The sequence below is a fragment of the Podarcis erhardii genome, assembly GCF_964252035.2.
Source record: "Podarcis erhardii genome assembly, chromosome: 13".
Lineage (NCBI taxonomy): Eukaryota > Metazoa > Chordata > Lepidosauria > Squamata > Lacertidae > Podarcis > Podarcis erhardii.
In genome coordinates, this window is record NC_138502.1 from 9037102 (window position 1) to 9062752 (window position 25651).

General features: G+C 49.7%; 2 protein-coding genes across 5 annotated transcripts in view; one reads left to right on the forward strand and one right to left on the reverse strand.

Moving 5' to 3' along the window:
- The window catches only part of ARHGEF15 (Rho guanine nucleotide exchange factor 15), a 57683-nt gene extending 38626 nt beyond the window's left edge, over positions 1–19057 (forward strand). For all 4 annotated transcript variants that reach the window (XM_081835399.1, XM_081835398.1, XM_081835397.1 and 1 more), the window contains exons 3-16: positions 1502–2353; positions 3108–3168; positions 4583–4638; positions 5731–5963; positions 7077–7237; positions 8556–8708; positions 9848–9977; positions 10664–10738; positions 11607–11699; positions 14315–14469; positions 15574–15738; positions 15996–16081; positions 17295–17399; positions 18385–19057. In XM_081835399.1, coding sequence (XP_081691525.1) covers positions 1502–2353; positions 3108–3168; positions 4583–4638; positions 5731–5963; positions 7077–7237; positions 8556–8708; positions 9848–9977; positions 10664–10738; positions 11607–11699; positions 14315–14469; positions 15574–15738; positions 15996–16081; positions 17295–17399; positions 18385–18572 — 2513 coding nt within the window. In that variant the 3' untranslated portion in view covers positions 18573–19057. The remainder of the gene's footprint in view (positions 1–1501; positions 2354–3107; positions 3169–4582; positions 4639–5730; positions 5964–7076; positions 7238–8555; positions 8709–9847; positions 9978–10663; positions 10739–11606; positions 11700–14314; positions 14470–15573; positions 15739–15995; positions 16082–17294; positions 17400–18384) is intronic.
- A 3729-nt stretch (positions 19058–22786) lies between these two features.
- Positions 22787–25651, reverse strand: part of PLOD3 (procollagen-lysine,2-oxoglutarate 5-dioxygenase 3) — a 37099-nt gene continuing 34234 nt past the window's right edge. Inside the window, exon 19 of the mRNA XM_081835417.1 lies at positions 22787–24665. Coding sequence (XP_081691543.1) covers positions 24510–24665 — 156 coding nt within the window. The 3' untranslated portion in view covers positions 22787–24509. The remainder of the gene's footprint in view (positions 24666–25651) is intronic.

A 25651-nucleotide genomic window follows, 5' to 3' on the forward strand; every position in this document is an offset into this window, starting at 1 on the left:
GCCCCGGCAGTGCAGTGGCAGCGGGAGGCCCCATTAGCTAAAGTGGTACCTCAGGTTAAGAACAGTTTCAGGTTAAGAACAGACCTCCAGAATGAATTAAGTTCTTGACCCGAGGTACCATTGTATTGTCTTTTTTCTTTCCCCCCCCTTGAATTTTAAAGGTGCGGCTTATATTCGAGTGCGGCTTATATTCAGGCCAATTCGGTATTAAAATATTTATAGATCACACTCATTAGAGAACGCAGCAAGGCAGTATACAACATACAGAACTCAAAGTAAGTAAGGTAAATAAAAATGTCTTTGGCTGGAAGGTAACCTCTGGCCCTGCAGGCCTTGGGATGCTTCAAAAGCCACATGCATCCTGAGCTGGAATCTCTGTTCCAAGTAATGGTGAATTGTTTTGCTGCTTGTATAAATTGTGCAAGCAAAGCATTTTTGCATACCAGCCCAGGCTGGTCCATTAGGCTGAATGGGGCACTGCCTTGCCAACTTCATTCTGCCCTCAAGCAGCCCTCTGTCCTTAACAACCAGTGCAGCAACAGCCTTAGCTGTTGAATTTCTCCTCTTCAGTGTCAGTATTGCCCTTGCAGGGAGGTGTGATGGGGACACAACTAAAATAGGCTTCATTCACACAACAGTTTGTTCCGTTTCCTTAGCTCAGAGCTTTCCAAACTGTGTGTCGCAAGATGTTAGTGTGTCGGCTGCGGTGTGTTGTGCGAATTCTCCTGGTGCTCCTCCTGGCACTGGAAAGGGGTTAGTTTAACCTCCAGTTTGCTAGTAAAACCGAATTACAGTCTCGTGAAATGATGCATGTCTAAAACGTGTGTCACCAACGTGAAAAGTTGGGAAAGCTCTGTCCTAGCTGTTGATTTCCACACTCTACTTGAGCTTTCCAAATTCCGCGATCCCTGTTCGTAGGATCCCTGTTTGCTTCCAGTTCTGCCCCCCCCCCCCCATTCCTGTCCTACCTCTATTTTTGAGCCTCAGTGCATGGTAATATCTAAAGCAGTATCCCTTCGCACGGCAGAGGCTCTCTTATCTTCGACAAGGCCTCCAGTGTTGCTTCTCTTCTCTTTTTTTAATTTATGTATTTGGCTTTTTCAGATTAAAATTTTAGAATCACATAGCCAACATACAACATAAAAACAAGATTCCGAAGAATCCCCTGCTCTCCCCTGGACTCCCCTGCTCCCCTTTGGGGTCCTATTGTTAGCCATTTCCTCCTGCATCTTTTATGATAATCCAAATCTTTTACATCTCCATTGTTTCCAAAATTCACCATTAAACTGCAAGTGTTATTCCCATCCTACTAACGATTTTAGCTGTTTACAGTGGTTTTTAAGACAAATTATAAATTTCCCCCATGCCTAATTAAAAATTTGGTCTTCCTGATTTCCGACGGTTCCGGTCATTTTAGCCATTTCGGCATAATCCGTCACCTTGATCTCCCATTCTTCTCTGGCGGGGACTTCATCTTCTTTTGCTTCTCTCTTTCCCACAGATCCCAGTGAGGATCCCCAGCAGCCCATGTCGCATGTGGTGGAGCAGAACGGCGTCGAGTCACCAGCTACCTGCCCCTCAGGCTGCCCCTGCATCTGCCATCAGCAGCGGCCAGGCATGGTCTTGGCCTGGGTTCCGGCACATTCCCAGCAGGCCGACTGTGAGGACGGGCCCGCCTCAGACCTCTCGTCCTCTGCAGATGAGGGAGGGCCTGTCTTCCAACACCTCTTGGTGCTCAATGCCCCAGCTGTCCCCAGCCCCACAGCCTGCAGTGGGCGGCCCCCTAAATCCCGCCGTTCTCCCCGCAGCAAGAAGCCCCCTGACCCACCTCCCTCGGCCAACGGGCACCCCGAAGGCGGTGTGGTCTTGACAGGGTACCGATCCACTGCCGAGCCTCTTCCGCTGCGCTGCCCGCCCTTGATGCCCAAGCCCCCCCGGCGCAGCAAAGCGGGTTCCCTTGCCTCTTTGGACGGCGAGGCCTTGCCGCCCGCCATACCACCCAAGGCCCCCACAAAACCGCCTCGCAACTCCTTAGTTCCTTTAGCCTACTCTCGCCGGAGTTCCCTGCAGTACCCGCTGGAGATGAACCAAGCTCAAGGCGACACCTGCCTCCTCTCTGCGGTGGAAGGGCTCCTCATGCCTCCCCCCTCAATGCCCCCGCCGCCCCCGCCCGTCTCCCAGGCTCAGGCACCCCTTCCCCTCCCACAGAACCAGCCCCCTCTGCCCCCTTCCTGCCAGTTGTCCACAACCATGACTCCCCCTCCGCCCTCCCAGCCGCCCCCGCCATTGCCTCAAGGCCTCCCTCCTCCTCCAACCCAGCCACCGCCACCCTTGGGTGAAGGACCGTGTCAAGGTAACGACAGCACCCTGCGAGTGAAAGACATAATTGGGAGAGGGGGGCGGCCTGGGAAGGATAAGAAGGGTGGAGTTAAGAGATTTGCTAGGCTAAGATTTATTCAGTATATTCCATGCCTCCTGAAAAGGTCCCAAGGAAATTGGCCGGCAAGGAAAATAATAAAAGACTAAAATTACCCAGAATATCGTATTTTTCCATGTATAAGACGATGCTTTTTGCTAAAAAAAAAGAGGCAAAAATTGGGTGTCGTCTTATACACAGATAGTGAATGCAGAGGGGGACGTGTGATTAATGGCAGCAGCAAGCAGGAGATTGGCAGCAGTGATTGGGTGGGTGATTGGTGGCTGTGGAGGGGCCTGCTGGCGATTGGCTGCAGCAATTGGGCAGGTGATTGGTGGCTGTGGCAAGTGGGCGGGTGGCCGGGTGGGCTGTTGGTGGTGAGTGGGCAAACAATTGGCAGCTGCGGTGAGGTGTGTGATTGGCAGTGGCTGTGACAAGGGGTCAGCAGTGGTGGGCAGGCGAGTGAGCAAAAAACAACAACAACAACAACTAAATAACTTACTTTCTTAATTTTGGGTTAAAAAAAATAGGGGTCGTCTTATACATGTTGGTGTCTTATAGATGGAAAAGTACGGTAGTTACCTAAAATAAAATAAAAACGAGTGAGAGCAATACCCTGCTCCCCACACATAGCTTTATCTCTGCTCTTTTTCCAATCTCAACTAACTCTGCAAAATTTCTCTCTCACCAGATGGCTGTGAAAATGAATGCCCGACTCCTGGAGACTCTGACGTGGAGACCCCAAATGACGGGTGCGTTGGTGTTGTTCCATGTGCCCGCAAATTCCTGAATGAAAGATGTCCATGGGTATTTCTGTGCAAGGAGGATGCTGAGCTTGATCGGGGGATGTTGTGATGGGCTCGCCCAGATTTCTGGGTGATTCACAGTGGATATAGGAACATAGGAAGTGAGTTGCTAATATTTGAGTCAGCTTGCCCCACTTTGGACAAACCACTGCCTTCTGGAGTGGAGATTGAACCTCGAGAGAGTTGTAAAGTGAAGTGAAGTGTGCACTGTTATCTCTGCAGAACTGGTTGGATCACTTTAGGTTTCTAGGGCGTAGCCCAGCTTTTGGGAGGGCAGAGGGTCTGTTTGCACCAATCAGAGTATGGGGTTGGAATACCGTCTTCTGCAAATTGTGTCTGTTGAAGCAGAAGGCTGAACTTAAAAGTGCCATAAACACACACAGAGAGATTGCATTCTGCTTGCATGATCACTTTGTTGACTTTGCCTGGCCAGAGAATCTCTGAACGAGCCTAAATTTCTACCAGGTCCATTCTACTATTGGTCCATCTAGGTAGAGGTAAAGGGACCCCTGACCATTAGGTCCGGTTGTGACCGACTCTGGGGTTGCGGCGCTCATCTCGCTTTATTGGCCGAGGGAGCCGGCGTACAGCTTCCAGGTCATGTGGCCAGCATGACTAAGCCGCTTCTGGCGAACCAGAACAGCTCATGGAAACGCCATTTACCTTCCCGCCAGAGCGGTACCTATTTATCTACTTGCACTTTGACGTGCTTTTGAACTGCTAGGTTGGCAGGAGCAGGGACCGAGCAACGGGAGCTCACCCCGTCGCAGGGATTCGAACCGCCAACCTTCTGATCGGCAAGTCCTAGGCTCTGTGGTTTAACTCACAGCACCACTCGTGTCCCAGCCCATTGGTCCATCTAGCTCAATATAATCTACACTGGCTGGCAGCAGCTCTCCTGGGGTTTCAGACATGGGACGTTCCTATTCCTAAACGGAGATGTTGGGTATTGAACCAGAGACTTTCTGCATGCAAAGCATGCAGCCACTGAGCTACGATGCTTCCCCAAGATAGTCAGTTGTTTCGGACTCACCATTTTTTAGCAGTTGCAAGAACAAGAAGGTTCCTTCCATCTTGTTGAAATGAAGACTGCTTGGGGGAAACCTGGACTGACATACATGTGTATAAGAACTCTTAGTTCTGGGATTGAAAACTAATTCCCAGGCTGAGAATGTGCTCAGAAGCACTCTTTGGGTTGTTTCCAAGTGTATTCCTTTTGCATCTGGTGATTTATTTATTTTTTAAGTGGATCTTACAAGCCTGCAGTCTGACTGCTCCATCATCCTCGGTTCAACCAGGAAGGCATCGTCTCTTAAGATAATTTACCAATTAGTTTCTTTCTGCTTCTCCTTCCTTGCAGACACTGCTCAGTGCTATCCCCAAAGGGCCCTGACTGGGGACTTTACCTGCAGGATGGTAAGTGGGAAATTGGTGCAGGACAAGGGTTGAGCATGGATCAGGCCAAAGTCCCATTGAGTGCAGCATCCTGTTCTCACAGTGGCTAACTGGAGGCCCATTCTGGGAAGTCAGCAAGCAGGACCAGCACTCTCCTCACTTGTGATTCTCAACAACTGGTATTTAGAGACATAAGGTCTTTGAAAGTGGAGGTAGAACATAACTGGCATGGCTATTCCACTCCTCTCTTTTAAAGCTTTCCAAGTTGGCCATCACTACATCTTATTTATTTATTTCATAGATTTCTATGCTGCCTAATACAGCAACAGTGCTTTGGAGCAAATTCCAGAGTTTAACCATGCGCAGTGTGAAGAAGTTCCTCCTTTTGTCTGTCACAAATCTCCCGACGCTTAGCTTCCATTCGATTGCTTCTGGTTTTAGGAAATTCTCTGGGGGTTTATTTAGTCCTGCCTTGCGGAACAACAACAACAACAACAAAAATAATAGAAATAATAACACAGTGGTACCTCGGGTTAAGTACTTAATTCGTTCTGGAGGTCCGTTCTTAACCTGAAACTGTTCTTAACCTGAAGCACCACTTTAGCTAATGGGGCCTCCCGCTGCTGCCGCACCGCCGGAACACGATTTCTGTTCTCACCCTGAAGCAAAGTTCTTAACCCGAGGTACTATTTCTGGGTTAGCGGAGTCTGTAACCTGAAGCGTATGTAACCTGAGGTGGTACTATAATAGTAGTAGTAGTAGTAGTAATAATAATAATAATAATAATAATAATAATAATAATGCATTATTTATACCCCGCCCATCTGGCTGAGTTTCCCCAGCCACTCTGGGCAGCTCCCAATCGAGTGTTAAAAACAATACAGCGTTAAATATTAAAAACTTCCCTAAACAGGGCTGTCTTCAGATGTCTTTTAAAAATAGGATAGCTGCTTATTTCCTTGACATCTGATGGAATGATGCCTAGTAACACAAATCAACTACCAATGCACTATTATTTGATGCGATACAGAATACATCTGCAAAAAAACCACATCAGTCTGGAGGGGCTACGTGTCTCTTTTTGAAACCCTTTTCCATTTCTTCCCTCCTCAGAGCCCCTGTACCAGACGTATCGCCAGGCTGTCATCTCCAAGGAGATCAAGCGGCAAACGGTCCCCCGCAACAGCAGCTTCAGCAGCTCTGACTATGGGGGCCCTTCCCCTGGTGAAGGGCCCGCGGGGCCTCGGGGCCCCATCCCACACAGCACGCTTTGGCAGGAGCTGCCCGCTGTGCGAGAAAGCGGCCTTCTGGGAAATATCAGCCCCGAAGAGAGGAAGATGCAGGAGGTGAGTTGGCTGTTGTCTCGGGCAGAGTGATCTGCCATTCTGCCATTATGAGATCCTGTCATTGGAGATGGGCAGAGACTGAATCTGGGACCTTGTGCGTAGTCGGAGCGTGTCATCTACCACTGAGCCACAGCCTCAGACTGAATGGAAGTGGCCAAATGAAGAACTTTTTTGAGCCCAGAACACTTTGAGAACCAAAGAATTGTAGCATTGGAAGAGACCCATTAGTGTCAAGCAAACTGGTTGATGCGCTCATCTTAAAACAGCCCACTAAGCTATTTGTTTGGTTTTTTCAATGGGCTCATTTGATAATTTGAGGGAATTTGGGATTTATTTGGCAGCTGATTGTGCACAACTTTCAAAAGGGTGGCTCCTCTTTCACAAATTGTATGTCTTTGTTTTGTGTGTTTTAATCGCTCATTCTAAACTTTAGGAAGCAGAACACTTTCATATGAGTTTGTTGGGTGCTGATCAGTGTTTGAAAATCATGAATTGATTTTACCCCGGGGCAAACAAAATCCATACTTTACTTATACAAGTTAATCGGGTTCTCAACTAGCCCATCATGGGAGATGTGGTAGATAGGTTTGCTTTTCCTGGATGCCACTTTTTATGGTTCTCAGTAATTAATTAGATAAACAAATAGAATAGGTAGGATTAGCTGTGTTCTATCACATCACACACACGGGCTATTCCAAACCAGAGAAGAGTTTGCATCCAATCTGGTCCTACCTGGTCATTCTGAAGCTACGCCATGTTGAACTAATGAAGAGCTCGGGTTTCTGTGTTGTCCATACCTGGTTCATGGCTTAGCCCTTTCCAGACTTAACCATGAGCTGCAGCCAAGGTTTGCTGTATGATTTACAGCTTGTGATTTGTCCAGGAGAGCGACACTCCGGCCAAATAATTGCCTAGCTCAGCATGGCACAGTAGCAAAATAGCCAGGAAAGAGTTGAAGCGGCCACGATCTCCCATTCTGCAGCCTGCACGTCCGTGCTAAACCATGGTTTGGCGTAGTGTGACAGGCGAAGCAAACCATGGTTGTGATGAATCCTCCCCATCTCCTCCCACTGATCTTCCTTTCCATGGTTCTTGCTTCTCTGCCATATCCAGAGCCTTTTTGAGGTGGTGACCTCCGAGGCGTCCTACCTGCGCTCCCTTTTGCTGCTGATCGAGCACTTTATGGAATCACGGGACCTGACAGCCACCATCCTTCTGCGCGAGCACCGCACCCTCTTTTCCAACATCCGCAAAGTCAAGGAGGTCAGCGAAAGGTCAGCTCCACCTCTTCCTCTTCCCTTCTTCTGTCCCCTTTCCCTATATCGCCATGTTTCACTCCTCCCATTGCAAGAATCTGCTGACAATGTTTCAGAAAGGAGGGGGCGGATTTTGCTCATCGCTTCTTCCACTCCAGCCTGTGGGAGTCTGAGTGTTATCTGTATATAGATAAGGTGACTGCTCAAGCAGCTGTAACACTCATGCAGTCCAGCGTCTCCCATTAGTCTTTAGTTTATGCAGTAGCTGTAGAGAATAAAAGAAGTTATACTTCAGAGCTGTCGTTCGTGTGGTTCATGCTCTGCTGTCCTCCGCTGACTTTTGGAACTGAGATTGGTGCTCACAGCTCTAAGTTGTGAGTCCACAGCACTTAGACCTGCTCCCTACAGTGGAAGGTCTCTGGGAGTGCTTTCCCAGCTTGCTTGGCCCAGTCGGGGCTGAAGAGCTTGAGCCCAGTCGTTGGCACTGGCTCAAAGGCGAAGCTGACAATGGGGCTATCAGGAAAAGTAAAGGAAACTGATCTATGATTATGCAGGAAAACAAGAGCCTGCCTTTTATCGAGTCTGGGGACATTTGCAACTCTGAGTCTGAACGTGGGACCTTCTGTTATGAAAAGCGTGTACTCTGCCACTGACCTCCAGCCATAGCTGTCAAGTGTCCCTTATTCCAGCGCCGTGTCCCACTGCTGTCCCTTATTGATGGATGTCCCTTAAATGTCCCTTAAATTTCAAAGGAAGCAGCTCCTCTCCCTCCCTCCCTCCCTTGCCAGCCAGGGAGGAGGGAGGCTCCAACTGTGTTGCTTGGCTGTGTTGCTCACCCAATAAGAAGTCTAAGTATGACTGGGGGTGGTGGAGCTTGCATGCCTTGTGTGTGGCTAGTTAATGCAACCTGAGGGGGTTTTTGAATGCTGGACGCCATTTTGTTGCACGTGCTGCTGCAAACTTTGCAGTGCAAAGCCAGGCCGGGGAGCCATCTTAAGTTGAAGCTGCATAGGCCTTGTGGTGCATGTGATTCAGATTCTATTCAGTCGAACCTCTGGTTACAAAGTTGGTTGGACAGTGTTCTCGAAGCTACCAGCATGAGTTTGACCAGACTGCAGGAGGACAGGAAGACTGGAGTGCCTGGAACAGGTGAGGCTGCAGGTCCCTTATTTTGGCTGCTGGTCCCTTATTTTCAAGTCTGGTGGTCCCTTATTTTCAAATTTGTAAGTTGACAGCTATGCCTCCAGCCCCTTCCCCACTTCTTGTGAATGTCCCAGATATATATATATATATATATGTATGGCTATTCATGATGCCAGTCCTTCCCCTTTGGCAGATTCCTTCATGATCTTGAAGGACGCCTGGCCGAGAGCCTGCAGATCTCGGACGTCTGTGACATAGTGGAGACACACGCACAGCAAAACTTCTCGGTCTACATTGACTACGTGCGCAACCAGCTGTACCAAGAGAAGACCTACAGCAGCCTCATGTGAGTGGCAGAAGGAGAGAAGGAAGCAAAAGGAGTTCTGTTGGGAGACTCTTGATAGTTTCAAAGGCCTCTCGGTGGGAATAGGAAGCCGCTAGCCAAAGAATCTCTTTCTTTCTTTTGCGGTTGGTCTAGCCATGTCGGATTGTGTCTTTGTTTTTTATCTAGCGCATTTAAAAACCATGCTGTTTGAGCTGAAAGGTATTCCAGAGTGGCTTCAGAAAAAGAAAAACAGCATTAAGATGGTCCCTGCCCTCTCAGGCTTGAAATCTAGAAGAGACCACATGAAAGGGAAAAGGGGAGAGGAGGGAGGAGGACGAAAACAAGCTCAGGCACCAGTTCTTAAAGTTACCCTTCTAATATTGACCAGCTGGGACGGAGACAGTTCAGGTAGCCCTGTGGAATGGCTGCCTGCGAAGTGACGGTTGAGGCAAGGTCAGAAGTGGAGGCACTGAAACAGCCCTTCTTCTTCTTTTGCTCTGCAGCCTGATGGAATAGCTGCTTGCTTGTGTGTTCATAAGAAGCTGCATTATACGGAGCCAGACCTTCGGTCCATTGAGCTCAGTATTGGCTACCAATTTTTCTATGTTTTGAATGGTTCTTATTTTTATTGGGAAGGTGCCTTGAGTCCTGTGTCAGGCAGAAAGGCAGGGAATAAATATAAATATAATAATAATAATAATAATAATAATAATAATAATAATAATAATAATAATAATAGATATTATTATTATTATTATTATTATTATTATTATTATTATTATTATTACACTGATAGGCAGGGGCTCTCCAGTTCAACAACATCTGGAGGGCTAGCCCTGGTTTAGGGCTTTAAATGTAACCACCTGCGCTTTAAATCAGCTCTGGAAATGAACCAGCATAGCCGGTACAGAATAGCTTTCATATGCCCCCATCGCTTGCCCCTCTCAAGTAATGAGGCAGCTGTGTTTTCTACCAGAGGAAGCTTCTGAACCACCTTGAAAGGCAGCCCCACGTAGAATGTGCTGCTGTAGTCTAGTCTGAGTATAACCTGGGCATATATAACTATGGCAAGTTCCATCCTCCCCTCTCTAGGTGGCGCTGCAGCAGGAAGACATAGCCCTCTTTCCTGATCCAATCCTGCCTCCTCTCTTCCTTCTCAGGGAGAAGAACCCCCAGTTTGCCATTGTCGTCACCCGGCTCCAGGAGCTCCCCCAATGCCAGCGGCTCCCCTTCATGTCCTTCCTGCTGCTTCCTTTCCAGAGGATCACCCGGATCAAGATGCTCATAGAGGTGGGGGCTCTGGAGACATTCATAGAACCATAGAATCATAGAGCTGGAAGCATCTGCCAACCATTATCTATCTTCCCCTGCAACGTGTAGCTGTAGCGGGAGAGCGTTGAGAGTTTTCTAAGGCATGCTCAGTGCAAGTCTTCAGCGAGGTCCAGCAGAAGTGCTGTTGGCACCTTGGGCAAATGGGAGATGCTCTCCCAGAATCCTCTGCAAATCTCAGAGGTTATGTGGCAGATGTGTCAATGTGGAAGAGGGTTAAATGGACCCCTGACCATTAGGTCCAGTCGTGGCCGACTCTGGGGTTGCGGCGCTCATCTCGCTTTACTGGCCGAGGGAGCCGGCATACAGCTTCCGGGTCATGTGGCAAGCATGACTAAGCCGCTTCTGGCACCCCAGAGCAGCGCACAGAAACGCCGTTTACCTTCCCGCCAGAACGGTACCTATTTATCTACTTGCACTTTGACGTGCTTTCAAACTGCTAGGTGGGCAGGAGCTGGGACTGAGCAACGGGAGCTCACCCTATCGCTGGGATTCGAACCGCCAACCATCCGATCGGCAAGCCCTAGGCTCTGTGGTTTAACCCACAGCGCCACCCGTTTGTCCAATTGCTTAAGAGCAGAGGGTGCACCTGAAACCCATCTTCCAGCCCCATTTCCTCCCCCTCTAACTTTACTTGTTTCTCCTAGAATATCCTGCGTCGGACAGAAGAAGGCTCATTGCGAGAGCAGAACGCCATGAAAGCTTTGTCCTCGGTTTCCAAGGTGAGGATGACACTGATTATGTGAACTTACGTAGCCATCTCAGACCGAGTCAAACCCGTTAGCCTGCTATTGTGATTGGCAGCAGCTCTGCAGGGTCTTTTCCAGCGCTGCTACCAAATATCATTTCAAACCAGAGATGCCCTTGGTTGACCTTGGAATCTTTGCCACCCGAAACACCGGATGTGCTATTGAGCCCATGACCTTGTTTGTACTACACTGCTTAATCCTGCTCCTTCCCAATAGCCAGGTGCTAAATGCCAATGGCTATGTAGCCAGAATGGGGCCGAGGATGACGCAAGAGGGATGTTTCAGACTAGTTGGGGTGAAATCCCAAGTTTCGCAGAAGTACAAAAAAACAAAAGGAAGAAAAACGAACCCAAATTTACCCTGATGAGGACTGAGTGTGTTTACTAGCCAAGAAGAATGGAATGGAGTACAGTGGTACCTCGGGTTAAGTACTTAATTCGTTCCGGAGGTCCGTACTTAACCTGAAACTGTTCTTAACCTGAAGCACCACTTTAGCTAATGGGGCCTCTCGCTGCTGCTGCTGCGCCACCGGAGCACGATTTCTGTTCTCATCCGGAAGCGAAGTTCTTAACCCGAGGTAATATTTATGGGTTAGTGGAGTCTGTAACCTGAAACGTATGTAACCCGAGGTACCACTGTACTCTGGAAAGGGTGTGGTTGGCTGGAGTGCTGCACACTGCTGCATTTTGTTGCAGATATTTGCATGTTTGTATATATTTAATACCGCTTGTTTCCTAAGCATTCCCTTCCCTTTGCGGTAGATCAGCAGCCTCTCAATGACCACAAGTAACGTGACTCTCTCCTCTCTCTCCTTTTCCCACTCCCTCAATCTCTGACCAAGATAATAGAAGAATGTAACTCTGAGGTGGGCCGCATGCGTCACATGGAGGAGCTCATCCACATCGCCAGCAAGATCGAGTTTGACAAGCTTAAGGTCAGGAAGTCTTCAGCTCTCTGCCTTGCTTTTGGGCTCACTCCAAATGGCTCTTCCCTGATGCTCTCTGCCTGCCTAAATTGCGGAATGAAAACATTGCTGTGCCTCTTCCTCTTTGCGACTTGTGCTAAACAGCGTAACAGAGCGCGTTACATTATTTTTCTCTGCTTGGTTCCGAATATCTTCCTCTCCTTTGCAACTGTGCCTTGCCCAACCCTCGGAAATAATAAGTCATTTGATCGCGTTCCCTGGAATCGGTGAGCTACCCGTGTGATTGGAGCGTTGACGTTCTGTGAATTTAGAGTTCAAACCCTCACTCGGCCTTGAAGCGCACTGGCCGATCTTAGGGTCCCTCAGCCTAGCCTACCTCACAGGGTTGTTGTGAAAATAACATTGCCTATCTGCCGCCACCTTCAGCTCCTTGGAAGAAGAGCAGCACGTAAATGTAATAATAATTGCAAAATTCGTGCTATTAATAGACATTGTGGACCGTTTGAACATCTTATTTACAGTTAAGCAGTATACACATTCTGCTAATTAATTAATTAATTAATTAATTAATTGAGTTAATTAATTGAGTTAATTAGTTAATTACCGTATTTTTCGCTCCATAAGACCGCACCAGACCATAAGACGCACCTAGTTTTTGGAGGAAAACAAGAAAGAAAAAAAAATCTGAAACCCAGAAGTCAGAACAGCAAGAGGGTTCGCTGTGCAGCGAAAGCAGCAATCCTTCTTGCTGTTCTGGCTTCTGGGATAGCTGCGCAGCCTGCATTCGCTCCATAAGACGCATACACATTTCCCCTTACTTTTTAGGAGGGAAAAGTGAGTCTTATAGAGCAAAAAATAGGGTAATTGAGTTGGCTTGCTGGTCAGCACCACCCCTGACGGAGGCAGTGTGCTTCTGAATTCCAGTTGCAGAAACCGCAGGTGGGGAGAATGCTGTTGTGCTCATGTTCTGCTACTGAATGGGCTTCCCATTGGGGGCATCTGGTTGGCCAAAATGAGAACAGGATGCTGGACTAGATGGGCCATTGGCCTGACCCAGGAGGGATCTCTGTATTGTTCTTAATAGACCAGTTAAATATTGCCGGTTGACCACCAACTCTTTGTCAAATACGCCCAGAAACGTGGATGTCAGGGATGCTCGAGAAATTAGCCCGCTGGCCTTACTTACTCACTTAGAACAACCACCCTTAAAAAATAAAAATAAAAAAGTGAGGCTTTGCCATTTCTTCTCTTTCTTTCTGTTTTTAATTTTGATGTTTTTAGACTTTGCGACTCAAGGCTGACCCGCTTGTTCCAGGATAAAAGCCAAAGAAAGCCCAGAGCTGTTAGTTAATCACTCGCAGTTCTAGAAAGCTTACCGTACTTTTCCGTCTATAAGACGCCCCTATGTATAGGACACTCCCTATTTTGGGGGACTCAAATTTAAGAAAATGGGGGGAGATGGCACAGAGTTGTTGAGCTTTTTTAGCAGAGGATTGCCCAGGGTTGTTGAGGTTTTTTCTTTGGGGGGGGGGGTTGCCAAAAATCGCTCACCCATACACATCACTAAATCTGCCTCCCGTCTGTCACATCGCCTGCATAAGTTGCCAATCGACCACCCAACTACGTACAGGAGCATCAGCCAATCAACACTACCCAGTGTGGCGTAGCGGTGAGAGCCAGTGTGGTGTAGTTGTTAAGAGCGGTAGACTCATAATCTGGTGAACCGGGTTTGCTTCCCCGCTCCTCCACATGCAGCTGCTGGGTGACCTTGGGCTCGTCACACTTCTCTGAAGTCTCTCAGCCCCACTCACCTCACAGAGTGTTTGTTGTGGGGGAGGAAGGGAACGGAGAATGTTAGCTGCTTTGAGGCTCCTTCGGGTAGTGATAAAGCGGGATCTCAAATCCAAACTCTTCTTCTTCTTCTACCCATTGACGCAGCAGCCAATAACACGCCCAATAGCCTCTGACTGCCTCAGAAGCAACCAATCAAATGTCCACCCTATGCATTGCCCATGTATAAGACGACCCCCACTTTTTAGCATGATTTTTAAAGAAAAAAACCATAGTCCTATACACAGAAAAGTACGGTACTTCCCATTGCTTAGAGAAGAGGAAAAGTTAATTTCATTGTTTCACAATAGCAGTTTTTGTTGTCTTTTTTAAAAAAATTATAATTAGTGTAAGTGTAAAACCTGTAAATAATTAAAACATCTTTGTGTTTGATCAGATGAAATTAATGCTGTCTAAAAAACATTTGACCTGACACTTGAACACCCACACCCCCACACCCACACACATGTCAAATGCTCAGCAGAAAGTACCGTATTTTTTGCTCTATAAGACTCACTTTTTCCCTCCTAAAAGTTAAGGGGAAATGTGTGTGAGTCTTATGGAGTGAATGCAGGCTGCGCAGCTATCCCAGAGGCCAGAACAGCAAGAGGGATTGCTGCTTTCACTGTGCATCGATCCCTCTTGCTGTTCTGGCTTCTGAGATTCAGATTTTTTTTTTTCTTGTTTTCCTCCTCCAAAAACTAGGTGCGTCTTATAGAGCAAAAAATACAGTAATCCAAGTTGGTGGCCTGTTTTGGGGGCTTCAGTTCTGCTTTGATTTCTCTTCGATCCAGGCAGTTCCCATCATCTCCCAGAGCCGGCAGCTGCTGAAACAGGGCGAGCTGTTGGAGGTGGTGCACCGGGGCACCATCTTTGGCACCAAGCCCAAACTGGTTCCCATTTACTTGTACCTCTTCAACGACCTGCTGCTCATCACCCAGCGGAAGAGGTGAGCTGAAAAACAGGGAGCTGCCTTACAGCGCAGTCCACCAGACTCTTGGCCCATCTCCCTTGGTATTATGCGCAGGGGCTCTCCAGAGTTTCAGACAGGAGACTTATTCCCAGCCCTACCTGAAGATGCTGGGGATTAAGCCCTGCGGTCTTCTGCATGCAAGTCAGATGCTCTGATCTGCGACTCTTGGCTTGTATGGGGTTCAGTCCCATGATCTTGGTGATATCAGCACCAGGCTGAGCTAACACGTTGGATTTTTTTCTCCTGGACAGGGTCAATATGGGGAAAGGAAGGGATCTTAAGAAGTGACTCATGGGGCAGAGAAGCAGAATCGGGTAGCTGAAAGCCTGCAGCCTGTGATGCATTTATATACTAATTTCAAGTCTCAGTTGCCCGCTTTCCAAGCCTGTTGCTTTATTCTGAAGGACTAGAACCTTTAAAAATAATAAGTTCAGTTTACAAATGGAATCTGTTCCAGAAGTCCGTTCTTAAACTGAAACTGTTCTTAAACTGAGGCGCACTTTCCCTAATGAGGTGCCCTTCCACCATTCGGCTTCTGTTCTTAAACCAAGGTAAAGTTCGCAAACCGGGACACTACTTCCAGTTTTGCAGAATTCGTAAGCCGAATCGTTCATAAACAGGACTGTTCTTAAACCAAGGTACCACTGTGAAGTCAAACCTCGGTTCCTGAATGCCGAAAACCCAGAAGTAAATGTTCTGGTTTTTGAATGATTTTCGGAAGCCGAATGTGCTAAGCAGCTTCCGTTTTGAAGTTTCCCTATTGTATTGAGGTTTCTGCTTTCAGTTTTCAGTTGTCGAACGCTTCAGAAGTCAAACGGTCTTCCGGAATGGATTACATTTGACAACCGAAGTTTGACTGTAATAATAATAATAAGAGTGGAGATTGCCCAAGTGTTGGCTGCTTGTGGGGTGTGAACATGGCAAAGCACACACCAGTCTATTTATTCCACTTTGCTGAAGGAACAGAAGCCATTTTTCAAGATGATGTTTTCTGTAAAGAAAGAGGGCTGATATGTGCACATTGCGGCTTAGCAGTCCCTCTGCTATAGGTTTTCTCTTCTGCTTCACCCTCTCCTGCAGTTCAGAGCGCTTTGTGGTGCTGGATTACGCCCACCGCTCTCTCGTCCAGGCCCAGGGCTGCTGCGAATCCTCCACAAGCCACAGCGCGGAGAACAGCTTCTACCTGACGCTGCTGGAGAACCATCAAGGACGGAGCAGTGACCGGCTCTGCCGTGCCCCAACACAGTGAGTGGCAGAGATCAGGCTGGGCGTGGGATTAGGGAAGAAAATGACAACTAGCTAAAGTCCTGGTTCGTACATAGTGCAAACCTATGGTTGATTCAACCGTGCAAACTCTGCCCAGGGCCTTCCCTGTGGTTCTGATGCATCAATTCACTTTCCCCCAAAAAAACATTCTTGCAGGACCGCAATTGCATCACCTCTTCCAGAACCAGCCCACCATGGCGAAAGATTCTTTTCATGGATTTGTCATTTGGTTTCAGGTCAGATATGCACCGCTGGATGGGTGCTTTTCCTCGCCATGAATCCCAGTCGGTTGGCAAACAGGAAACAATCTATGAGGACTGGGGTGAGACACATTGGTTTCATGTACACACTGCCTAAAATCCGCTCTTGTCATTACTACCAGCAGAATTTATTTGCTTTCTTGTTACATTTAGATCCCACCTTTCTTCCAAGGTACCTCAATGGCGTTTGTGTGTCCCCCACCCCCACTCCAAATTTTATCCTCCTGACGACCCTGTGAGATAGGTTAGACTTAGAGAAGGTGTCTGGCCTAGTATCACCCACCTGAGCTTCACTGCCATGCAAGAATTTGAACTCGGGTCTCCCAGGTCTTGGTCTGAGGCTGTGTACACACAATGCCTCTGGAGTCCATTCAAAGCCCATTCATTCCCTCAAAGAATTCTGGGCGTCGTAGTATGTTAAGATTTGCTGGGGACTGTAACTCTGTGAGGGGTAAACTACAGGGCCCAAAATTCTTTGAGGGGAAAGAGTGTTCCTTGAATGTGCTTGAAGGGTATGTAGTGTGTATATAGCCCGACGCGCTAACTGCTTCAGAGGTGGGATTTGAATCAGGATGGTGGTGCTGGGAGGGGGATGGTGGTCAGCCCCTATGTACACTGATTTTCTTGGATTTGTTTATAAAAAATACTTCAATGCCACGATTTCATTTTTTTAAAAAAATACCAAGTTGGTTTACAGCAATTATACACAGCACATATAACGAAAACCACATCGAGATTTAAAATTATAGATCAGCAGCTAACTGTGACAGGAAATGTTTTTCTTCATGGTCTGTGTAAGCCTCACAATTGTAAGCTGCACAAGCTCACCAGTGTAAAATGACGCCCTCACCTTAAAGCTGCGGTTCCCTTCAATTACCGGTAACTAGTAAGTTATTTCTTTGAGGGTAGGGCCCTCTTCTCCTTCCTTGCCATGTACCATAATCCCCAGATTCCCAGTGTTCATTTTTTTGGTTTTTAAATACAAAAAAGAGAGCAAGTTTCTAGCATTTGTAGAACCTGCAATACAAGGCAAAATGTACCATTCTCATTGTTTTTTGTGAGGAACAGGTCTGTGTCCAACGTACTCTCAGTGTTTAATTTGCCTCCCCCTGGAACTATTTTTGTGGATGTGTGTGTTCCTTCCTCCATGACTGTGTGTCCAATTACAGGAAGATCATTTTCACCTATATCTGTAAACCTCCCTGTACCCTATGTCAACGCCTCTTTTTCATTCTTTCTTTCTTTCACCCTCCCTCCTTCCCTCTTTCCTCACAGACTGCCCTCAGGTGCAGTGCATTGAGACCTACTCTGCTGCCCAGGCCGACGAACTGAGCCTAGAGCCTACAGACATTGTCAATGTGCTACGCAAAACCAACGAGGGTATGTGTGTGTTTAATATCGAAATGCGCGTACGTTTAATAGCGACGTGTGTGGAGTTATCGAATCACTCTGTAAAAGTGTCACTTATCCCAGATAGATAAAGGGGAGGGGGGAGACATTCATCACCTAAGGTATGCCATGTTTAAACATGGAAGTACAGTGGTGGCTCGCAAGACGAAATTAATCCATTCCGTGAGGCTCTTTGTATAGCGGTTTTTTCGTCTTGCGAAGCAAGCCCATTGACAGCTTAGCGGATTAGCGCTATTAGCGGTTGAGCGGCTTTTAGCAGATCAGCTGATAAGCGGCTTATCAGCGGATCAGCTGATAAGCGGCTTAGCGGCTTAGGAAAAGCGGGGGGAGGGGGAAAAAACCCGCATAACTCGCAAAACATTTCGTCTTGCGAAGCAAGCCTATAGGGAAATTTGTTTTGCGAAGCGCCTCCAAAATGGAAAACCCTTTCGTCTAGCGGGTTTTCCGTCTTGCGAGGCGTTCGTCTTGCGGGGCACCACTGTAGTTAAAACTATGGAATTTGCACCCAGAGGCAACATATGGTTCTGAATCCCAGTTCTTGGAAACCGCAGGTGGGGAGAGTGTGGCTGCGCTCAGATCCATCTTCTGGCCTTCTCACCAGGGCATCTGATGTTGGACAATATGGGCCATTGGGCTAGTCCATCAAAACTCTTCTTAAGTTCTTACAAGGCGGTGTTTTTTGAAGTTGAGGCCTGTAGCTACCGAAAGAACGGTCCTCCTTCAGTTTTTGACACACACACACTCCCTGCCATCTAGGGCCCACACACTTTATTGATATGCTGCATTCTGACCCTACCCTTCCTGTGAAGCAGCAGGGCTGCTCTGGAAGCTTCTGGAAGCTTCAAACCGAACTCCCAAGAGACCCCCCCCCCAGTGGCTTTGAAGGCGAGGAAAGGGGCGGACAGGAAGCGAGAGGCTGATGGGTCTCCTTCCCTTTTCCTCCCCCCTCTTGTAGGCTGGTATGAGGGCGTCCGCCTGACCGACGGCAAGAAGGGCTGGTTCCCCTCGCGCTACGTGCAGGAGATCACGAACGAGCACGTGCGGCGGCGCAACCTCCGCGAGCGCTACCGCGTCCTGCAGGCCGCCCGCCAACTCCAGCTGACGCGCACCAGCCACACGAAGAGCAAGTACAGTTCGGCCTGAGGCGGCGGGCACAGAGCCACGGAACGAGGATGCTTATCCCGCTACTGGGCTCAGACTAAGAGCAACGTCAGCTCTGCTCAGGGCAGAAGCACTGCCACAAAGGGGGGCGCCAAAGATGGCAGCAGTAGGTGGCGCTAGAGGGGAGGAAGAACAATATATAGCACAAGCCCACAATGCTTCTCGCTGGACTGTAATGCCACTAGCGGGCCACCGGAGGCGTTGGAGGCACACCACCCAACCTGCCTGCTTTGCCTGCTGTTTGCCAGAAGAGGGCGGTGCTGTCAGCATCTTCAGCTTCATTGCACTGTTAACAGAGCCACTTACAGTTGGTTCAACTACAAACTCGTCCGAACTCTTCAGCACTTCTCCTGCTTGGTGGGGGAGCTCAATGCCCAGGGCGATGACAGCCAACTTCCTCAGCCAGAGGGAGGGTGCGGTGGGTGGGCCGCCTCCAGCAATGCTGCATGGGAAAAAGCCAGATCGCCCCACCCCAGTGGCGTAGCGTGGGGGGTGCCAGGGGTGCCGGCCGCACCAGGCGCAACTTCTGGGGGGGCGCGAGTCCAGAGGGAAGGGACAAGTTCCTTCCTCCGCCGGCCTCCCCGCCCCCGCCGCCCCCGCCACCCTTGCGCCCTAGTGCGCGCGCGCCCCCCGCCGCCCCCGCTGCGGCTGCGCTCCACTCACTGCAGCAGCGCCGCCGCCGGCACCAACACCTCCGCACCCCGCCGCCGCCGCCATCCCCTCGGCCCAGCCACAGGCGGCGGCTGCTTCTGCCGACTGGGGGGGAGGAGAGCTCCGAGGGGCCTCGCCGCGCCCTGCGCTCCCCAACACCCTCCGAGAGGAAGCCGGCGGGCGGGCGAGGGTCTCCCGGCTGAAGGGGGCGCCGCTAGCTCCGGCTCTCAGCGCAACTCTCAGCTGGGGGGGGGGTCGGGCGAGGACGGAGCGCGGCTGGAAGCCCCCGGTCCAGGCCGGGGGGGGGGGAGGAGAGGCGCTCGCCAAGCCCCAATCTGGAGCGCCTCGGAGCGCGGGCTCCACCTACAGCCCAAGGAGAGGAGGGGGCGGGGAGGCGCCCGAGGGGAGGGGGCTTCGGCTGCCTCGGCCCGCGGGGGCGCTGCAAATAATAAATTTAATAAATTCCTGCTGAGCCTTAAGGGGGGGGTCCTTGGCTCCTTCGCTCGCCCCCAGCCCCAGTGGCGTAGCGTGGGGGGTGCAGGGGGGGGCCGGCCGCAACATCTGGGGGGGCGCGCTCGCACTCGAGTGCTAAAATCCAGGGGTTAGGGGGCGCAAATTACTTGCCTTGCCCCGGGTGCTGACAACCCACGCTACGCCACTGCCCCACCCACATCTGCGGCATCGTTGCCAGGCCTGATGCATTGAGGTAGATGATTCAGGGGCACCCGCAATGACAAACTTTGTCAGCGCAGGGGATATTATTTCCTGTCTGCTCGGGTGGCGCTGTGGTCTAAATAGTAGAGCCTAGGGCTTGCCAATCAGGTCGGTGGTTCGAATCCCCACGATAGAGTGAGCTCCCATTGCTCGGTCCCAGCTCCTGCCAACTTAGCAGTTCGAAAGCATAGGTACTCCGGCGGGAAGGTAAACGGCGTTTCCGTGTGCTGCTCTGGTTCGCCAGAAGCTGCTTAGTCATGCTGGCCACATGACCCGGAAGCTGCATGCTGGCTCCCTCAGCCAGTAAAGCGAGATGAGCGGCGCAACCCCAGAGTCATCCACGACTGGACCTAACAGTCAGGGGTCCCTTTACCTTTACTTCCTGCGCTCAGAGGGTTGAATTGATGTGCTTGCAAAGACCGGGTTCCTTTTTCACATGGAGAGGAGCAGCTAGTTGGAGCCTCCCTTTGCCAACACCTGTTAACAATGCAGGAGGTGGGCACTCCATTTGAAAGCAGGGTTGCAAGTGTAGTCCACCCCCTTCCCAGAACTGGATGCTTGAACACAGCACCTTCTTTGCCAGTAAGCTGGAGCAGGATTTGCACACAGCCCCCATCCTCCTCTGGATACAGAGGGTCAATTCCACGTGTGGGTAAACCGACCCAGAACCTGCCCCAAGGCCTCATGGGCCTGATGCTGCTTCCCACACCCTACCCCTGGCTCTTGAGGGTGCCCTAACTGCGGGGTTGGCTGTGCCTTTTCCTACCAGGCCACATTAGGAACCTGGGATTTACCTTTTGCAAAAGTGGGGAATCCCTTCCTCTTGGTGCCATCGATCTCTGCTAATATTGCAGAGACTCTCCCTGCTGTTCTTCGCCTCAGGGCCCTCACTCTACCTCAGCGGCTATGCTCCTTGCCAACTAGCGCCCCTGCTTCTCCTTTAGCCATGCAGGGGGTTGGGGCCTCCTGGCTCTGCCCACTTTTCAGGACTTGGCTGCTCATTTCTTCTCCTCTGGCGCTGGCGTCTGATCTGCTTGCCCCCCCTGCCTCCAAATGCATTCCCCTACTGCCAATGTTGCAAGCCTGCCAGTTTCCTCGGCTTTTCTTGCATCTTCTTCCCTGCTTCCACCCTGGAAACGTGGCCACGGACCTGCTTCTATTTATTATATATGACAGCCTCTTAACTCCTATATCCTAGAGGAGATTTCTGCACCCCCACCAGCTCTGGTAGCATCAAGGAGGTGCGGACAAAAAAGATGTTTAACTTATTCTGTACCATATTTGCCTGCACTGTTGTCTTTTTGTTTGTGTTTTGTGTTTTTCTATCGGAATTGCTTTTTTTAAAAAATGAAGATGATGGAAGAATATTGTGGTAATGGGCTTTTACTCTGCCTCCTTCTCTGGCGTTTGCAGATACTTTTAAAATACTGGTGACATTACTTTTTCCTACATCCACATGGGGAGATGAGAACACTGTCTTAGCCAGCCCTGAAGTATCCACTACTGTACCAGTGGCTCTTCTGACCCTTAGGCTTGCTGTTTCCTATATTTAAAGATTCTTCTGAGCTCAATCCCCCTCTTTCTAGACAAATGGGGGGGGGGAGGACCTGCTATTTCGGATCCACTAGTCTGGAAAAGGACAAGGCTCAATCAGCCTGTCCCGAGAGAGGGGGCCATTCTGCAATGTCAGCATTGGGTGCTACTGGATTTTTCAGCCCCTCCAGGTGCAGAAACACAGCATCAGGAGCAGTTGCTTTCAACGGGAGGTTGGCAAGTGTGTCTCTGTGCGAGTTGCTGGACTGGTCTCCTTCTAGCTGGAACAGGCATCCAGATGAGGAAAGCCTATTCTGCTAGAGCTATCTGCTTTTGGTAACCTGCTGCCTGCCAGACGTCTTGGACTGCAATTCCCATCAGCCCCGGCTGATTATTATTAAAGTGGGCAAGGCTGATGAGAGCTGTCATCCAGGGGCCAGGGGAAGAGGCTGTCAGCGGCTATTGGGCGTGTTATTGGCTGCTGCATCAATGGGTAGAAGAAGAAGAGGAGTTTGGATTTGATATCCCGCCTTTCACTCCCTTTAAGGAGTCTCAAAGCGGCTAACATTCTCCTTTCCCTTCCTCCCCCACAACAAACACTCTGGGAGGTGAGTGGGGCTGAGAGACTTCAAAGAAGTGTGACTAGCCCAAGGTCACCCAGCAGCTGCATGTGGAGGAGAGGGAATCGAACCCGGTTCCCCAGATTACGAGTCCACCGCTCTTAACCACTACACCACACTGGCTCATACATTCCTTTGCCGGGGTGTGTGTGTGCATGGAACATAAATGTTGCTGTTTTAATGCAGGCTTAGTTTCCAAACATACTCCCACATCTTCCAGCCAAGAAGAGGCATTGTCAGAGTTCCGGCCAGGCAAAAACATTCAGGGCAAAGCAGGACAAGTGAGGAGCGTGCAGTCTGGGGACTGTTCCAGGGGCCAATTAAGAGATGCCTGGAGGGCCACATTGGTCCCTACCGCTCCTGTTGTAGTCCAGAAATATCTGTAGGGCACCCCTAGTGAATCCAGTTCACAGACACTTTTGAAAGCAAGCCGGTGAGGAGGAAGGGTGGGCCTCTGGTTATAATTTGGAGCGGACATTTTCAGCTTCTATAGACCAGCAGTTGGACTCAACAGAAAGCTGCCTCAGATCTTCACAAGGAAATGGTTCCTTAGGCCCCAACGCTCAAGAGTGTCTTTCTCACACATTTGACTGAGAAATCTCAGGCCAAAGTGCTTCCCTTAAAGCAAGGGATCGCCTCTCCCCTCCGGCATCCCTGAGAGCTGCGGACAGAAAAGAGTCTAGTATAAAAGGTAGATTTATTTGGTGTTCTGTGGAACAGCCACGCCAATAACTTAATGCACGCTTTGTACAGGAAGCAGCTGACACATGTCCACCCTACCAGCCAGGCTAGGCTGAGGGCCAAAAAGAAAAGCCCACAGGATTATGGGAGATTACGCAAGGCCCCTGTCTCAGAAGTGCCAGCCAGGCCTTTCCCGCCTCACCCCGGGGGAGGCGAGCTCCTGGCTTAGGCATGCTGACAAATGGAAAAAACATTCCTCCCTCCCTCCCACCCCCAGCCAACCACGTTTTCCACATACTGCTAAAAAGACATTAGTCACACTTTGCAGATGCCCCGAGAGCGGTGCGTGCGTGTGTGTCTGAGTAGGTGCTGCCTTGATCACAGTGTTTAAAATACTTTTAAAAATCAAGCATAAAAGGGACCCCTGCTGCAGCATAAGGCAAGCTCTCCCTGTTGCTGTTCCACCTCGAGGTTAGGCCACTTCCACACCAAACATTTACAGCAATCTTCTACCACTTTTTTAAACCATGGCTCCCCCTCACAAAAGAAACCTAGGAACTATAGTTTGTTAAGGGTGCTGAGAATTGTTGGGAGACACACACACACAGAGCCCCGATTTCTGGAGTTGACTAGGATGAGGGACTGATTGTTAAACTACCCTGGGAACTGTAGCTGTATGCAGGGAGGAAGACCACACCATATATTTAAAGCACAAGGGCTTCCACCAATGAATCATGGGAACTGTAGTTTGCCTCCAGAGCTACAATTCCCAACACCCTCAGCAAACTACAGCTCCCAGGATTCTTTGGGGGAGCATGACTTTTCAAGTGCTATAACCAGCTTTAAATGTATAATATAAGTAAACTTGAAATGTATAGACAAGCCCCTTTTCCCTTCTGTGAGAATTAATAGGTGACCTCTCATTAACTTCTCCCCTAATACTGATTTTACCCTGTGCCTATAGGAAGAGAGATTTTTCTCTTCATCTTCCCCCTGCCTCTTTTTTTAAAAAAAAGAATGGTGCAATGAAACGAAGAAACACCTTCCACTTAGATCCTCAACCGCATGCGGCTGGGAATTATAGAGGAAAAACACTCTGCAGTTGCTCAGAGGCATTCTTTCACAAAATGCAGCTTTGGTGTAACAAAGACACTCCTAAGCTCATACAAAAGGTGGTCAGAGGGGAAGAGTGAAGACCTGGGGCAAAAACAGAACAGCAGCGGTAGTCCATATATTTGTAGGAAAACCCCCAGAGGTGCCTTGATTTGAGGAAGGGACTAAAAAATGTTTAGAGAATGGTTGTGCTACTGCTAAAACAACGGTATCTGCAGCTGGCTGGGCCACGCTGAGAGAGGGAGGCACTGAAAACACATCCTGAACGGGCGACGTTTTGTTAGAGACAGAGGCACCAACAGCCTGTCATCTTCAACCCACATATTATGGGGCTGGGGGGGAGGTTGGTGGAACGCCACAAGGCAGCAGTGGCTGCTCCCAGCACTAGTAGTGACCCAAAGTTCATTGCCAGGCAAGGACTGTATCCATCAGCACCGGATGTAGAGTTATTTGTTTCCCTCCATTTTCGAAGGCACCAAGGAAGGCAGCAGCCGAGCCGGAGAGGAAGGACCCGCCTGCGTCTGCCCCCCCCACAAGTCTCTTCCTGCCAGTGTGTTGACCGCCGCGGCCCACTCACTGCCCCAGGACCAGGGGGGTGGAGCTGGTGTTAGGGGTCCACAAACGAGACCATGATGTAGCGGGTCCCACGGGTGGTGGGCAGTCCTTCGTGGTAGTGCGTGAGGCGTCCAGGATGCAACAAGGTCCATCCCTTGCGGGGGGACTCCACTTTGCAGTTGTAGCGGATAAACCGGCAGCCGCCTCCCTGCAGGAGGGTGGGGAGAGGAGAAAGAGAGAGGAAAAGTACGTCACAAACTGTGTTTGAAGCTTGCATGTGCTTGTCTAAAAGGGTGTACGATTGCTGATTTGCACAGCTCAGCAGTTATACGTACAGACTGTGCACTTGTTGAACTATGAACATGCAGTGTTCGCACTTTTTAGTCAATGAAAGTACAGTATTTATACCTGTGTAAGGTTAAGGTACAGGGACGCGGGTGGCACTCTGGTCTAAACCACAGAGCCTAGGGCTTGCCGATCAGAAGGTCGGCGGTTCAAATCCCCACGACAGGGTGAGCTCCTGTTGCTCGGTCCCTGCTCCTGCCAACCTAGCAGTTCAAAAGCATGTCAAAGTGCAAGTAGATAAATAGGTACTGCACTGGCGGGAAGGTAAACGGCATTTCCATGCGCTGCTCTGGTTCTTCAGAAGCGGCTTAGTCATGCTGGCCAAATGACCCGGAAGCTGTACGGCAGCTCCCTCGGCCAGTAAAGCAAGATGACCACAGCAACCCCAGAGTCGTCCGCGGCTGGACCTAATGGTCAGGGGTCCTTTTACCTTTTAAGGTTAAGGTAAAGGACCCCTAGATGGTTAATTCCAGTCAAAGGCGACTATGGAGTTGTGGAGCTCCTCTTGCTTTCAGGCCAAGGGAGCTGGTGTTTGTCCGCAGAGAGCTTTCCAGGTCATGTGGCCAGCATGACTAAACAGCTTCTGGTGCAACAGGACCCTGTGACGGAAACCAGAGCACACGGAAATGCTGTTTACCTTCCCACCGCAGCAATACCTTTTTATCTACTTGCACTGGTATGCTTTTGAACTGCTAGGTTGGCAAGAGCTGGGACAGAGCAACAAGAGCTCACCCCATCGCGGGGATTCAAACCGCTGATCTTCTGATCAGCAAGACCCAGAGGCTCAGTGGTTTAGACCACAGCACCACCTGTATTTTTACCTGTACAAACACACACACACACACACAC